Source organism: Rhinolophus ferrumequinum, chromosome 25 (genome assembly GCF_004115265.2).
Source record: "Rhinolophus ferrumequinum isolate MPI-CBG mRhiFer1 chromosome 25, mRhiFer1_v1.p, whole genome shotgun sequence".
NCBI lineage: Eukaryota > Metazoa > Chordata > Mammalia > Chiroptera > Rhinolophidae > Rhinolophus > Rhinolophus ferrumequinum.
The window spans coordinates 3745561-3761525 of record NC_046308.1 but is presented as its reverse complement, the minus strand read 5'-3'; the positions used below and the strand labels follow the sequence as shown (position 1 = coordinate 3761525).

At 54.9% G+C, this 15965-nt stretch overlaps 1 protein-coding gene across 25 annotated transcripts in view; it reads right to left on the bottom strand.

Moving 5' to 3' along the window:
* The window catches only part of NCOR2 (nuclear receptor corepressor 2), a 185108-nt gene that overhangs the window by 115836 nt on the left and 53307 nt on the right, over positions 1-15965 (bottom strand). For all 25 annotated transcript variants that reach the window (XM_033098522.1, XM_033098519.1, XM_033098538.1 and 22 more), the window contains exons 3-6: positions 13655-13782; positions 11271-11448; positions 4978-5157; positions 1006-1119 (exon numbers count right to left, since the gene is read on the bottom strand). In XM_033098522.1, coding sequence (XP_032954413.1) covers positions 1006-1119; positions 4978-5157; positions 11271-11448; positions 13655-13782 — 600 coding nt within the window. The remainder of the gene's footprint in view (positions 1-1005; positions 1120-4977; positions 5158-11270; positions 11449-13654; positions 13783-15965) is intronic.

The following is a 15965-nucleotide window of genomic DNA, read 5'->3' as shown; positions in this document are numbered from 1 at the left end:
ACACTTCAGTATGTGACCTCAGACAAGGAACAGTCTCTCTCTGGGCCTGTTTCCTCATCTGAAATTAAAGGGAAAAGACTCAACATCCACAGGCCCTGAGGCACATTTTAAAAAGAGTCAACTGCAAATCCTCAAAGCTGAGCTCTCAGTGGTGTGACTGGGATGACAGGCAACTCACCACCTCACCAGACACCAGGTTCCACTTCAGGACAGCTCAGACCCCTGAGGTTCATTCCCTGAAGACATTCTTCTCTGGGTACCCTGAGTCCCTCCCCCAAGACCGAACTCCCTCTAGACACCCAGAAGCTGCCCTCCATATCCACAGGAGACCCCACAGCCTGCTACAGACCCTGTGTTCAAACACTCACAGGCCCTTTCCAGGGCTAACTGTCAGTGGAGGCCAATACTGACAAATCAGACTCCAGGGTCTGATGGACCATAGGTTCAAATCCCAGGTCCACCACTTCCTAACTGTGTGACTTTGGACAAGTCACTTAACCTCTCTGGGCCTCAGTTTCTCCATGGGTTAAATGGAAACATATTGTACCTACCCTACTAGGACCACTAAGTAAAGAACTTGGCACACTGCATGAAAAGGAGGAGCTGGTCAGTTAACGTTTGCTGTCACTGTTAATGACAGTAATATTACCATCTGTGTTACAGGAACTTCTGCGTGAGTGCCAAAGTGACTATTGCCCCCGCTGCTCAGCCGGCCCCTGACGCTCTCGTAAGACCTGATGCCTACATCTTCACACTGCATCCCACAGGCCGGCCACAGTTCACATCAGTGCCACGTCTGAGCAGAACAGGCTGCAACCACACCAGGCTGCGTTTCCACTGCCCACCCCGCCCCCCTCCCATTCACAAACCCGGGTCTGTGTATGGGGCGGAAGGGGGTGACGGGTGGGAGGCAACACTGACGCCTGGGGAGAGCGCCAGAGCCCTCGAGGCAGCCCTGGTGGGCAGCACAGGGCGAGCAGGAGGTGGGGAGGAGGACACACGTACCCGGTTCTCGTCATAGATGATCTGCACGAGGCTGCGATGCTTCGACTCGATGGGCGGTGGCGACACTGGCTTCTCCGGCTCAGGAGGCTTAGCAGCCTCCTCCTCCAGCTGTTGCTGTAGGAAGGGGGAGAGTGTGGTGGTAAGGGTGCCGGCAAGCGGAAGAAGAGGCAGCACCCCCACGGCGGAGGGGCGGCCCCGTGTAGCCCAGGCTGGTGGCCGTGCACAGGAAGTCAGGCTGCTAACCATTTCCTCTGAATCACCCTTGGGAGCTCCAAGCCCTGGAGAGGCCCCAGCTGCCCCCGCAGGGAAGAGCCCAGCACAGGGCCAGCTCCAGCCTCCAGGCTCTGCAGCCGGCCTTGCTGGGTTCAGTCCTGCCTTGGGGACTTAGCAACTAGGTGAGCACAAGAAAGCAGCTTGACCCCACTGTGCCTCAGTTTCCTCTTCTGTAAATGGGGCTTATCGCTGTGCCTCCCCGATAGGACTACGGTGAGAAAAGGATAAGTTAGTGCACGTACAGCACAGATTGGGGGTTCGCTAAGAGCCAGCTGTTATCATCCATTCTTATCACACACGCCACCATCCTCAGGACAGAATGGGGAGCCAGACCGTCCAGACTAGAACCCTCTTCCTACTACTTCCTTGCTGTGTAACCTTGGGAAGTTGCTACACGTCTACGAGCCTCACTTTCCTCATCAGGAAAATGGGGATAATTGAAGTTTCTACCCTAGAGAGTTGGTATGAGGATTAAATGAGCTGATGTGTGCAAAGCAGTCAGGCCTGACAAGCAGCTTTTCATCATCCTCGCCACCATCGTCATCTGCCCTGTGGTTTTCATTTGGGGTCACCCCTCCTCCAAACATCATAAAGGACTTCGCTTCATGCTGCTGTCTGCTTTATACCAAAAAGGGAAAGTAATGACCAGAGAGCTTAAGACACTGGCCCGAGGTCACAGGGGACGCCAATAAGCAGGTGTGCGATCTGACAGGGCATCTTGAGATTAGAACCCTGTTCTCTGCTGCTAATGCTCACATAGCCTGCCCGTGACCGGGGAGCAAACCATTATAAACCCAGAAAGGTGCCAAGAGGAGGGCAATGCAAAAGGAACCAGAAAATCCAGTCCTGGCTCCTACAGAAAGGCCTGGCTGGGGGGAGCCGAGCTGCCTCCGCCCCACAGCGACGCCTGGTGGTGGCTTTCAGAAAAGCAGCCAGAATCTGACATCAAAATCACTGCAAAAAGCATAAAACAAACAAAGCCAAAAAATAGAAGAAGTGCACAGCTACAAAGGGTGGGCGGGGATTCTCTCTGATCAGGGAAGGTGGCCCCTCCTGAGGCACCAAAGAGAAACACCACAGAGTCCGTGTTGAGGAGACAGAACTCTGCCAGACCTGGCCTCAAACCCTGACTCCGTCACTCACCTGCTCTGTGACCTCAGGCAAGTAAGTCACTCAACCTCTCTGACCCTCAACGTCTTCCTCAGAGAAAGCTGGGAGTAACAGTGCCGACCTCAAGGCCGTTCTGAAGGCCAAAGGAGGTGTCACGCGGAGAGTGAAGCGGGGCAGCGGGGTAAAAACCGGCTACCGAATGCAAACACAACCACAACGGGACACCACTGCACGCCCCCCAAGACAGCTGTGATTAAGAAGAAAAACAAAAAGTGGCAAGGGTGGGTGAGGATGTGGAGAAATTGGGACCCTGTGTACCGCTGACGGGAGTATAAAATGGTGCGGCCGCTGCGGAGAGCAGTTTGACAGTTTCTCGAAAAGTGAAACAAGAGTTATCACAGGACCTGGCAACTCCACTCCTAGAAACACAGACATACCTCGTTCTACTGCACTTCGCAGACATTACGTTTTTACAAAAGGAAGGTTTTGTGGCATCCCTGTATCAAGTGAGTCTCGCGGCGCCAAAAAGATTAGGAGTCGCTGAAGGCTCAGATGATGGCTAGCAGTGTTCGCCAAGAAAGTATCTTTTAATTGAGGTACGAAGGTTGTTTTGCTAGAAATAATGCTACTGTACACTCCATAGATTACAGTACCGGTGAACGTGACTCTCATATGCACTGGGAATCCAAAAAACTGGAGTGACTCGCTTTATTACGACGCTCGCTTTGGTGAGAGGCCGGGAAGGAAGCCACAGCATCTCCGAGGTCTGCCTGTGCCGGAAAGGTGCTCAAACAAAACCGCGAACGCAAAGGCTCACCGCAACGCAGTCACGATGGCCAAAGGTTGCAATAACCCAACGTCCGTGAGTGGACGACTCGGGTAAGAAAACGTCCGTCCACACAGTGGAATGACTCAGCCAGAGGAACAAAGCACTGAGGCTCAGCCTTGAGAACTCGGTGCTGAGTGAAAGAAACCAGTCACAAAAGGTCACATACTGTGTGATTCCATTTACACGACATCCAGAATATGCAAATCCAGAGGCAGGAAAGTGGTGGGGAGGGGGATGGGTGGTGACTGTCAATGGGTCTGGGGTGTCCTTTGGGGCATGAAACTGTCTTGGAACGAGATAGGAGAGGTTGTACAATATTGGGAATGTACTCAACGCCACGGAAGTATTTAGTTTAAAATGAGAAATTTTGTTTTGTGAATTTTAGCTCAAAAAAAAAAGGCAAATTTTAAATTTAATGTCAAAATGTAACGCTGAGCCTCACTGACCGGCCCCGCCCCTGGGCCGTACCCAAGTGCCACTCCTCCGTGCCAGTGACAGCCCTCCACCCCCATACGTCCTTGAAGACGCGCCCACAGGACCCTGAACTGCCTCCAGTGGGTCTTCTCTCATCCAACTTCACTCTACCACCCACGGTGGCCAGGATGGCCCTGGATCATACATGGAGTCCACACTCCCTCACCCTCACACCTGGAGAGGACCAGGTGTGACCCGGTTCCTAGGTACAACCCAGACACTGTCCAGTGTCAAGACAGTGCCACACAGACTCCAACACCAGTGTTTCATGAGCACCTACTATGTGCTGGCACTGCTAAGAGCAGAGCAGTGAACCAGGATACAAGGACCCTGCCCAGATACTAAACATTTTCAGTTCTGCTTACACTTGGTCTCTGGTGTGACCACACAAGTCTGCCCCTGTATCTGGAAAGCAGCCACAGACAATACATATACAAATGGACGTGGCTGTGTGCCAATAAAACTTTATTTACAAAAACGCATCGAGCTGGCTTTAGCTGGATTTTCTGGGCCCCAGGACAGAAGACGGCTAGAGTAAGGGCTCCTATAAAACACGGGGAAGGGGGTCTGTCTGTGGCGGGGACATCTGAGCAGAGATCTGAAGATGCCAGTGAGGGACATATGAAACGAACTGGGAAAAGGCAGACTATCGATTCTTGTTATCAGTATTAAAAATGAAATTATAAATTCTTATAAATATGTGTATTAACTTTTCCTTTGGTTTTGACAGTCACAATGAGCATTTAGTTTTACCACGTGAGCCTGTTTCTGTGCCCATTTCACAGACAAGGAAACTGAGGCAGAGCCAGGCGGCCCAGCCCATTCAGATTCCAAAGCCCAGGCCAGTCAGACAACATTTCCCTCCGCATTATAGAGAGGAAAGGGAGGCACAGAGAAGTACCAGCCCACCCCACGTGGCTGGGAAGCGACAGAAATGAGACCAGAACCCAGACAGCCTGACCTCACCCACTATTCCAGTGCTGTACAGTACAGTAGCCATGTGGCTATTCAATTGCACGCTTCATTTAATTCTAATTAAACGAAACTAAAAGTTCAGTTCCTTGGCTGCACGAGGCACATTTCAAGTGGTCAGCAGTCCCAGGGCTGCGGGCCAGTTCCATCACTGCGCGAAGTTCTACTGGACGGCACCGCACCACAAAAAACAGCGCCCTTGTCCCAATAAGCGTAAAGGACACAAAAACAAGCCGGCACATGCACAGTGCTCGGCGCACGTCCCCCACCATCGGGACCAGTGTTACCGGCTCAGAGCCGCCCCACGCCCGCACCTGCTTCTTCTTCAGCTTAGAGATCTGCTGCTCCACCATGGTGATCTCGCGGTCGACCCGGTCCATGCTCTGGATCAGCTCCTCCTTGGAGAGCCGCGGAGGCACCAGCTCCAGCTCAGGGTCGGCGTGCGGGGGGCTGGGGGGAGACACTGGCTCCAGCTTGCCCGTCAGGCTGCGGTCCTGCGGCGGAGAGAAAACGGGCCGTGGGGTCAGCACCGGCACCCCCAGCTGATGCCCCCAACACACCCCGAGTTTCCAGCCCTGACTTCCGGGCCCAGCACATCTGCCATGACAGTCCCACGTCCCAGTGACTTCCCAGCGCTTACGGGTCCCACCTCCCGGCCCGGGACCCAGTCTGCACAGGTCGGATCCTTCCTGTCCTACAAGTCGTGAAGAGTTCCCTCTTCCCTTTCCCTGAACACGCTCCTCTCTTCCACCCTCAGCCCATTTGTGTCCTCCCACCGGGCCAAATTCCCCAAGAACAGGCACCAAGACCCTCAACCTCCGTCCCCGCAAGGACTGGCCGAAGCTGACCCTCCAGGAACACTTATTTGGTGCTCAGATGCCTGGTCCAAAATAGCAAGTTACAGAATATCACATATGGGCAAACCTGGTTCTGCAGAAAACACACACTTATATACAAACAGAGGCACCTACGAGGCAGGACACAGAGATGTAAAAAAGAGTTCTCAGCGGCAGTGAGAACGTTTTATTTACCGGTCGGTATTTTTCTGTTTTTCCTTCACTGAGCTTTACTCTTTGTGAAATAGAGCTGCTTTCGAAAATGTGTGAAACAAACGAACTCTTCATTGGGTTTTTCGGCGACTCCTTCATTCCACCCATTACTGTTTACTAGCGCTCACCTGCACAGACCTGGGTTCAAATCCCCACCCTCTACCACCAACCAGCTCCGTGACCTCAAGGAGATCACGCAACCACTCCCTGCCTCAGTTTCCTCATCTGCGCAATGAGACAATTCCCACCTCCCAGCCTTTTGTGAGGCTTGAATGAGTTAACTGTGCAGAGCGCTGCGTAAGCACTGGCTGGGACTGTCCTACTCCCAAAACCCAGCCCCCCCACCCCCCAGTACCATCCTCAAGGCCAAGCCAGCAGCTGCTGGCAGGGGAGGCCCCAGCAGGAGCTCTAGGCCGCTGCTTCCCCACCCCCATGGCAGCTGCACCAGAGGACAGAAGACACATTATTCCCCGGGACAACTGCAGCCATGGGGGCTGCCAACTGCCCCACCACCTCGGAACCGGCAGAGGCTGAGCCATGCTCAGGGTCTCTGTCACACACAGGCGCGCGCGCGCGCGCGCAGACCCCTACAAGTCCCACAGGGCCCAAGGGTGTCACACTGGGATGACACTGGGTTTGCCTCCTGGCCTCAGCATTTCCATCTGAGACATGGGAAGAACTGGAGTCAGGACCCCCAGGCCCTCCACATACTCAGACCCTCGGGGAAAATGCAGAAAAAGCCTCAAGTCCCTCAAACGCCCCAACGTGACCCTACCCACTGCTGAGGCCACTCTGCACAGAGAGCCCCAGGGCTTAGACGAGGCACAACTCATAGCTCCGCCTGCCCCAGTGCTCAGCACAACAGGTCCCTGCTGCGCCCCTGCTAGAGGTGAGGAAACAGAACCTGAAGGTACAGGCCTGGCGATGCTCTACGCCAGCAGTCAGCACACTTCCCTGTAAAGGGCCAGGTGGAAAAAGACTTAGACTTTGAATTTCCATCTCCTCACCCACCACTGTATTGGGAAGGTGGCCACAGACAAGACACAAATGAGTGGGCGGGCCTGTGTGACAATAAAACTTTATTTACAAAAACAGGCTGAGGGCCAAGTCTGGAGCATACCAAGTTTGCCAACCCCTGCTCTCAGCAATTCACAAGCCTTAACTCATGCAATTGTCACAAAAACCCTGGGAAGTGGCAATATCATTTTCGCCATTTTCAGATGAGAAAACTAAGGCCCAGCGAGGTTCAATGATGAGCCCAAGGTCACCAGCCACAAAGCGATGCAACCCTGGCTTGTGGGGTGTGGGAGTGGAGAGGCCAGGCCAGGAGTGGAGGCCGGGACTCAGAACTTTCCAGAGGCAGGCAGAGCACGAACCCAGGCTACAGGGGCTCCCACGGCAAAAACGCACCAAGCCACATATTCATTCATCCCACAGAACCACGGGGCAGGGCAGAAAAGCAAGAGGGGATCTCTTCCAGGGTCCAGGATCCACTGCAATTACAGACAAAACTGTATGGAAGAAAATTCCCTAGGAAAATACTCCGAAGGAATGTGCATGTGGTGTCAGCACGTGTGGGGCCGTATCTGCCCCCCACAAAAGGGCTGTGCTAGTAGTGGACACCTGACCCCTTCTCACACCAAACCACAAGCAACTCATGAGTTCTGGCACCTCCAGGCCTTTGCGTAAGCTGTGCCCTCTGCCCGGAGTGCCCCACTCCATCTGTGTCAGCTGCAATCAGACCACCCTCCCATGCCACCGCCTCCAGCCCCTCACTGACATCAGGCCCTTCCCTCCAGGCCCCCAGGACACTTGACTGGTCTCTCCTGGCAGCCGCATTCGTTTCTCAGGGTTCTCGGAGACCAAAGGTAGATGGTAACATGGTTCCTGGAGTCCAGGAGCATTATCTGCTGCAGGGAATGTCTCCCCTCCACGCCTGACCTTCTACCAGGACCGAGAAGGGAGATAAACAGAACGAAATCAAGGGCTGTGGATTGAAAGGCTTTGGGGGCCAGGATACCCCGAATGTGAGACCATCCCAGGAATAATTCTCAAAAGCAAGTTTAGCAAAAAAGAGGCTTCCATCCCCAAAGCTGGCAGGGGCAACGCAAAAGCGTTATATGAAGCAATTGGCAACTGCTAGGAAACTTTTCCTTCAATTCTTGACGCTACAGTAAAAGCCAACTTCTTCAATGGGCTCTTCCTTCAGGTTCAGGCTTAGCTTTTATTCTCACCAAACACGCACCAGTGGGTCCATCAATGGCTGAATAAATAAATAAAATGTGGTGGCCACACACACTGGAATATGAGTCAGCCATAATAAAGGAATAAAGCGCTGACACATGCTACATAGATCAAACTGAAAAACACGATGGTGACTGACAGAAACCAGACACAAAAGGCCACGTACTGTAGGATTCTATTTATAGGAAATGTCCAGAACAGAGAAATCCAGAGACAGGAAGTAGATTGGTGGGTGCCAGGGGCTGGGGGAGGAGATGGGGAGTAACTGCTATTGGGTACAGGGCTTCCTTTTGGGGTGATAAGAAGAATGCTTTGGAACTAGGAGAGGTGCGGGTTGCACAATATTATGAATGTACTGAACTGTTCTGAACTGTTCGCTTTAACATCGTTAAAGTTCCTGTTGTGAACGCACACTAGGGAGGGCAAAGAGCACTGTCTCCGGTGCTTAGTTTTCGAGGAATGGGACCAAGGGACCCGGCCACTGGGCCTCCAGATGGTTCTCCTGATGGCTGCTACCTTCATTTCAGCCCAAATCCGCAGGAGGAAAACAACAAACCAATACCCCACACAGCAGCCAGGTAGCAGTTGGCACCATTTTCCCCATCTGATGCCGTTGGTGTAAAAATGAGGGCCGACATAGACTTAGAAGGGAAAAACTCATTATGTAAAATTGAAGACACAGAGGCAGACAAAGCCCTGGGGCCGGAGAGGCACCACCCGGCCCCCATCGCAGCTCCAGTATGGGGCAGGGCCCCATCGGGCACTCAGTCTGCTCCCCCGGACGCGTGACGGCTTCCAGCTCAGGCTGGGCCCCACTCAAAGGCAAGGGGGGAAACGGCTTTGGGTTGGAAATGTGGCCTTGAACGTGAGGAGATGAAGGCCCACGGTTAACACACTGCCTTCTTGTTAACACACCAAGACCACGTGGAAGGTGGCCCAGCCAAGAGACGGACAGACGTGGGCATCCAATCACATGGTGTCACCTGGTGCGAGCTGTGTCTGAAGTCAACCAACCCTTGGATTTCAGTTACCTGAGCCAGGACTCATACTTCAGTCAGTCTGGCATGCGTTTTCTGTTCCTTTCAGCCAAGAGAGCCCCAACACACAAAGGGACTTTCAGAAATGGTTATTTTTATGGTGATTCTCAAGCCCCCTAAAACAAAGTTGGATGAATTCCAAAGGAAGCCTCTGAGGCCACAGGCCTCCAGAGGCTCCCGGCAGGGAAGAATTATAAAATAGGACATTTTTATATGAAAAAGGAACACAGCCAGGGGTAGGGTGGGGGGGGCTGTAAAAAAAAATCCCATCGAATTCCTCTCTCATGCATCCAGCTGAATTCCAAACAGCAGACGCAAAAAACATCTGACCACTTTCAGAGCCGTCTCTCCCCAGCTTCTTCCTCTGCCCAAAATGTGCTCAAACTTTCCAAACACTCCTCACAGCCTGTAGCAATTACAGTAGTGGGTCCAGCCAGGCCCAACACTGGGCCCGTCCCTGCCCCACCCCCAGGGTCCAGGAAGAGAACAGAGACACAAACGGAGAGTCGGACACAGACATACACACATACCCAAGCAGACGCACGTATGCACGTGCACGCGTTCACACGCACACACACACGCAGCAAGAAACAAAGACAGAGGGACAAGCAGACACAGACAGAGAAAGAGACGGACTAAGGCAGAGAGACAGACAGACGGAGACACACATGCACGCACGCACGCATGCAGGCTGGCAGGGACAGGTAAACAGACACAAAGACTGAGAAAGACCCACAGAGGAAGAGGGAGCCCCTGGGGAGCCATGAGCAGGAGGGGAACAAGCAGACAGACTCAGCCAGGAGAGACGTGGGCCCTCACAAAACCTGCAGGCCCAAGGGCTCCGAGCCCATATTCTGGAGAGCCAGCCTGGGCGCCAGACAACTGCCAGTGCGTATTCTGGGCAGAACCAGACATGAGGGCATGAGTGGGCAGGGCCCACTCAAGGCTCCGGTCCCGAGGGAGGAAATGAAGCCTGGCTGCTGTGGCCCTGCGCCCCTTCACACAGACGCCACTCCCCTATCTGTCCAAGACCCGCTTCAGGGAGGAGCATCCCATGGCGCAGCATCCCTCCCAGGAGGCGGAGCGGCCAAAGCGACAAAGAGGAGGAAACAGACGTGGGTGCTGGAGGCGGTGGACGGCGGGCCACTTGGGAGACCAGAGGGGAAGTGTTATGGTGGGAGAGCCCCGTGGGCAGGGCTGGGCTACAGGCCCCCACTGCCTGGGCTTCGGTATCCGCTCCCCCATTTCCCCACGGCCGTGGACACGCGGCTTCTGCTCCCTGAGCCTGGGACCCCGTCTGTGAAAGGGGATGGCAGGTTGGACTTCTCTGGGCTGAGAAGGTATTATGGCATGACACGCACACAGCCAGAACTCACTTAATGTGAACTTGTCACCACCATGGAAACACCCTTTTCTTGCCAGCTCCTGAATAAAGGACCCGCCTCCGCCTGAAATCCCACCATTCAATCCCACCCAACATCAGGCAGAGAAGAGGACCCAGCAGGCCTGAGTGGGCCACTTCCCTCCCCTGCTCTGGTTGCAGTCCCCACCCACCACCAGTGCTGCAGTAAGATGAGCAGTGACCTCGCCCAGCAGCTGGGACGCTGTCAATGAGCTCATGTGTGTCCCCGTGGTTGCGAAGAAGCCTAATGGAACTGCTCAGCACGCGCGCAAGGGGCATCCATCACAGCGCCGGCCAAGGACAAGCACGTCACCTGGCCACCGCCCCCGTCCCAGCCCAGGCAGAGACCGTGAAATAACAAGCTTCCAGGCAGCTGGGTGACCCTGGGGGACAGAAGCATCTGGACCACTGGCTATGGCTCCTCAGTCGGCTTCCCCCATGAAAATGGAGGTCAAACGAGCTTTCAGCATCAACCGCCCTGAGCTCTACTGAAATGGCAGAGCCCCACCCCCGCAGCAACAAACCGTCGGCGCTTAATCTATGCACATTCTCTAAACACCAGATCAGCTCTGACTTGCTGTTTTAAAGAAGAGTGAAACCAAAGGGCCCTCTGGGACGCTGGGGGCATGGTGGCCCCCGCAGGCAGGACACACTCAGGTGACGGCTGTCCCTCTCCAGCCACGCAACGGCCCACAGAGGAAACCTCGCCCTCGACCGTCCTCTCACCACCCGCCCAGCCTCTGCGTGCACCGTGCTCAGTGCACCTCCCAGCCTTGGCCCAAGCTGTACCGCACAGCTCCCCTTTCCCTTGCATGCAGCTCAATCACAGCAGACGCCAAACCTTCAGGAGCTCCCAGCTGGGGGCCAGGCCTTACCTTGGACAGGTCGTCAGAGCCCCCGGGCTGGCCCGCGGCCAGCAGGGGTGAGGGCCGCAGCAGGGGGTCAGGCAGCAGCTCCAGGCGAGGGCGCTTGCTCTCAATGAACTCCATCTCCGATTTGCCCAGCTCAGGCAGGTACGAGTGGGACTCAGGTCGCAGGTGAAGCTCCTGAGACCTGCAACAGGCAAGGGCATAGGGCATCACCTCCACTGCCCTCCCCGCTGCACACCTACTGTGCACCATGCCCTCTTCAATCTTGCGGGAGAAGCGCCCACCTGTCCAAGGGCACAGACTCAGACAGACTTGTCAAGTCAACATTCACTCGCTGTGCTTACGGGAAGAAAATGCACCGATTCCACACACCCTCGCTGCTGTGTGTGCGAGAACCGGCTGCAGCAGCCCCACCCGGAGCCACTGAGAAATGCAGGACCTTGAGTCCCACCCCAGACCTACTGAGTCAGACTCTGCACTTACACAAGATCCCCAGGTGATTCGTGGGTACAGTGAAGTCCGAAAAGCACTATGGGTCGAACTCGGATAATCACAGACGGTGCCGCGTGCACATCACCCACCCAGGGCAAACATCACCAGCCGATCACAGCACTCTTGCTGCTAAACCTGGTCTTGTCTCCTCCTCAACTCAGCCCAGCTGCCTGATGCAGAGATGGGAGCTGTCCAGCCTCGTCCCTTCAGTCTGGCTCTCCTTAATCCTCCTCCCAATTTTCCGGGGAGGAAAATGCCCCAGAGAAGACACGGCCTTTCCTGAGCACACACAGCGGAGCCAGGACACTCGGCCTCCACCTCCAGCTCCTGCTCCTTCTCAGGCGGCCCAAACATCGCCCGTCCTCTGAAATGTTTTTCAAGTTGATGCCTTTTTCAGTAAACTTGGAATCGAATTCAAACGCATTCCCCTCACACTCAGGCCCTGCCGTGTCTGGCCCTCGCTTACCTGGCCCACTGTATTCCTGCCTCAGAGCCTTTGCAATTGCGAGGTGTCGGCCAAGAACACTCACACACCTGCTCCTTCCATGCTACCTCTCCTCACAGATGTCTCGGCGCACGCGGCACCTCCTCCCAACAGACGTCTCCCTGCCCACCAGCCACACCTCATCTCACCTCCGAAGCGTGCGCCCACTCAAGGACACCTGCTCCTGAGACACTGCGGCCATGGCCCTTGGCGGTGGCCTCCCTGCGTGGCCCTGGGACACCTCCAGGGGCATGTGGTACCACAAAGGTTCAGGCCAGGACTCTGGAGTTTCTAGTCCCAGTGAGTAAACACAGGCCATCCGTGTAACTCGCAGCCTCAGCACAGTGACAGGAGAAGCCAACGGGTCGGGCCTCGGGCCAGCCCAGCCTCAGTGGTCCCCCAGCCCCGACAATCGCTGCGCACAGCCTGAAGGATCTCAGAGTAGACGTGACATCCAGTCCATCTGAAGCTCAAAAGCGTCCCGTAGCTCCTGTGAAACTCAGCCCCTGCCCTGCCCCCAATCACCTGCTCACTCCAGCCAGCAGCCTCCTTGCCTTTCTGAAATACTCCGAGCACCTTCTCACCTCCAAGCCTTTGCTGGTGCTGTCCCTGCCACCTGCATGCCTCCACTCAGCAATCTGAATGGCTGGCTACTTAGCAACCAAGAGTCCCTCCTCCAAGAGGCCTTTCCTGGCCACCCCAGCCAAGCAGCAGCCCTTCCTGCCCAGTAGGTAACAGGTCACCTGCCACGTCTGGAGTGACTGTGTGTGTGTTTGTGGCATGGAGGCTCCCTGTGGGCAGAGCCATCTGTCGAGATTCCCACTGTGTGCCCACAGCCTAGAAAGGGCCAGCACGTGTCAGATGCACAGGCCTGAGCGATGTGTGCTGTTACTACCTCAGGCCACGTGGGCCCTGCTCTGGGGTTGCCCCTCCCCTCGCTGAGGTCCCCACACTGGCTCGTTCCCTCCTGCCTGGATTTAAGCAAAGCTGGCCCAGCAGCGGGCAGACATAAGAGGGCCTTGTATGCCAGCAGAGGGACAGAAAAGAACTCGAAGTAAAGTGGAAGGACAAAAGGAGGGAAGGAAGGGGGCTCCGGCTCCCTGTGTGTACCCAGGTGTGGACACGTCCCTCCCAACCAGCGACCAAGCCCCTCTCCCCAACGTTTTGATGGTCACCCCCTCCTGCATGGGCCACACATCCACAGAAGACCTACAGCAGGAAATTTGAGGGTCACAGAGCAATTCCCTGCTCACCCATCCTGGCCCCAGTACAAGGGCGAACACATAGCCTGGCACCGCCTCACTTAACACCAACCCAGCAAGCTCCTGCTTCTCCATGCGCCTCCGTTTCCCCAACTGAGAAACAGCTCCGTGCCTTTGAGCAAGGAGGGCTGGGGATGTAAGCCTCCCCTCACCTTTCATTCCCGGGCTGAAACTCGGACAGCAGGGAGGGCCTCCTCCTCTGGGGCTGGATGATGGATCCAGGTGACAGGTGTGAGGCGTAGTCACGCGGGTGGTGCTGGTACTCAAGCAGCCCGACGTCCTACAGAGAGAGCAGAGAGAGTGCCAATGCCAGGGCACACGGCCCTTTACACCGGGAGGCAGAGCCAAGAGCCCCCTGTGCAGGGCTCGCTCCCGCACCAGGAGGCCCAGCCCTTGTCCTCCCTGGCCCCCGAGGCCAGAAGCCAACGGCCAATGCGCAGTGGCACACACAGCTAAGAGGGCGGGCGCTCTGGGCCGCCAGGGCGCTGTCCTTCCCACACAGCGTCCCCGAGCCCTGCTGCTCTGCGATTCTGCCTGCTTTGCAGATGAGAACACCGAGCCCGCGTGTCAGCAGGGACGACGGGAATGAAAGGGCGGCCTGATGTCTGCCAAGGGCACTAAGTGAACACGGATCCACGTGAGACAGCAAGGCACGTGCGTCACATACCAGGGGAGGGTCTGCGAGGCTCAAAGACCAGGCCCCGAAACAAAGGAAAAACCCGCACACGTGTGTCACATACGTAAGCACAGATCAAAGTCAGAAGAATAAACTGCAGGCAAAACCCTCCTACTTTTTTAGTCAAATGCCATCCATTCTCCATTGTCATCCAGGGAAAAACTTAACATTAACAAATTAGGTGAGCCCCAGTTGTCAATACACCCTGATTTGAGAAGCACTGAAATGTTAAAAAAAAAAAAAAAAAAAAAAAATAGAAACAAGTCTTTCAAACGAGAAAATGGGACAGGCTTTATCCATGTACCAATCCAAATTGATTAGTTCTGTCTGTCTAGAACAGTCAGTTACACTGAGTGTGTGTGTGTGTGTGTATGTGTGTGAATCAATTAGTGATGTCTGACACAGGTAAGGATTAGGAGAGAGTGGGATTGCAGGTGATTTATTTTCTTCGTGGCACCTTTCTTTAAATTCTCCCAATTTTTCATAAAAAATCTAGTCATTCTTTTGCTCTCGGGCTTATTCTTTTTTAAACAGTTATTTCTGCAAAGAGAATCAGATGATACCAGGTAGGTGTGCAGGGTAAGTATGTGTTTCAGACCCTCCAAAACAAGCATGTAAGATGAAAGGCCAGGCTAGAGAGGATGAGTAACTGGAATCAAGAGGGACCCTGTCAACCTCAGGCTGGAAACAATGAGGGAAAGGCCTTACCAGGCAGCCCATGAGGAAACAGAGCTGCAAGGCCTGAGGCTGGCAGTATCTGTCCATCACTCCAGCCCTCTGAGTGTCAGTTTCCTCATCTTTGAAACAGGTGACTGACCCAGATGGAAGGAGGCCTCTGTGCCTCCCACCTCTAATCCCACTTAACTCTCCAAGAGATTTACCCCAAGGCTGAGGGCAGCTTCCGGAAGGCAGAGAAGGGCTCATCCTCCCCACCCTTGCGCTCCATGAGTCTGGCACAAAGCACCAGGTGCTTGCAGATGGGGAGGTGGGGGAGAAGGAAGAAGAAAGGGCTTGAGGGAGGGAGTGGAGGCCTCTGGGATTGCTCCGGCGAGGCTGCCAGGCAAAGATCTTCTGTGCGCACGCACAGAGGTGTGAAAAGAAATCAGCAGGTCTTGCAGTCTGCCAGGAGGAAATTTTTCCCACCGGCTTTTTAGCACAAAAGCAAAGTGGCAGAGAGGCAAACAGCCCAATCCCTCGGGAGAGGGACTCGGCAAGACAGCACTTACAACTGCCAACCGAGGCGGCAAGAGGCACGTGGCGCAGGGGCCCCCACAGAGTGCGTATGGAGAAGCCACAGCACGAACTCTCTGGCCTCAGTTTCCCAATTCAGGAGCCAAGTGGGATGAGCTCATCAGCGAAGTCCGTCTAAGAAGCATGTGAGCGGCCACTCCGGCAGTGTCCACACCACCAATCTCCACCCCAGGGCCTCCTGGCCTCAGCCTAGACACCCCTCCCAGCCCCCGCATCTGTGAATTGGGTCACACGCAGTAGGACCATGTATCAGTTTGTGACAAACTGGAAATTAAACAGACTGGTCCTTCCCACAGAGTTTGATAAGCACTGATCTAGGGCAGGAGTCAGCAACCCAAGGCCAAAGCCAGGCTCAGCCCGTTTCGTCACATGTCACTGGCTCATGGCCATGGCCATGGCCATAGATTTACGTCTTGGCTGAGCTACTTTCACGAGACAACGGAAGCAGCGCCGCATAGTTGTGACAGAGACAGCATGGCCCGGAAAGCGTGAAATATTTACAGAAGTCAGCCACCCTCCTCCAGAGGAAAAGCCCA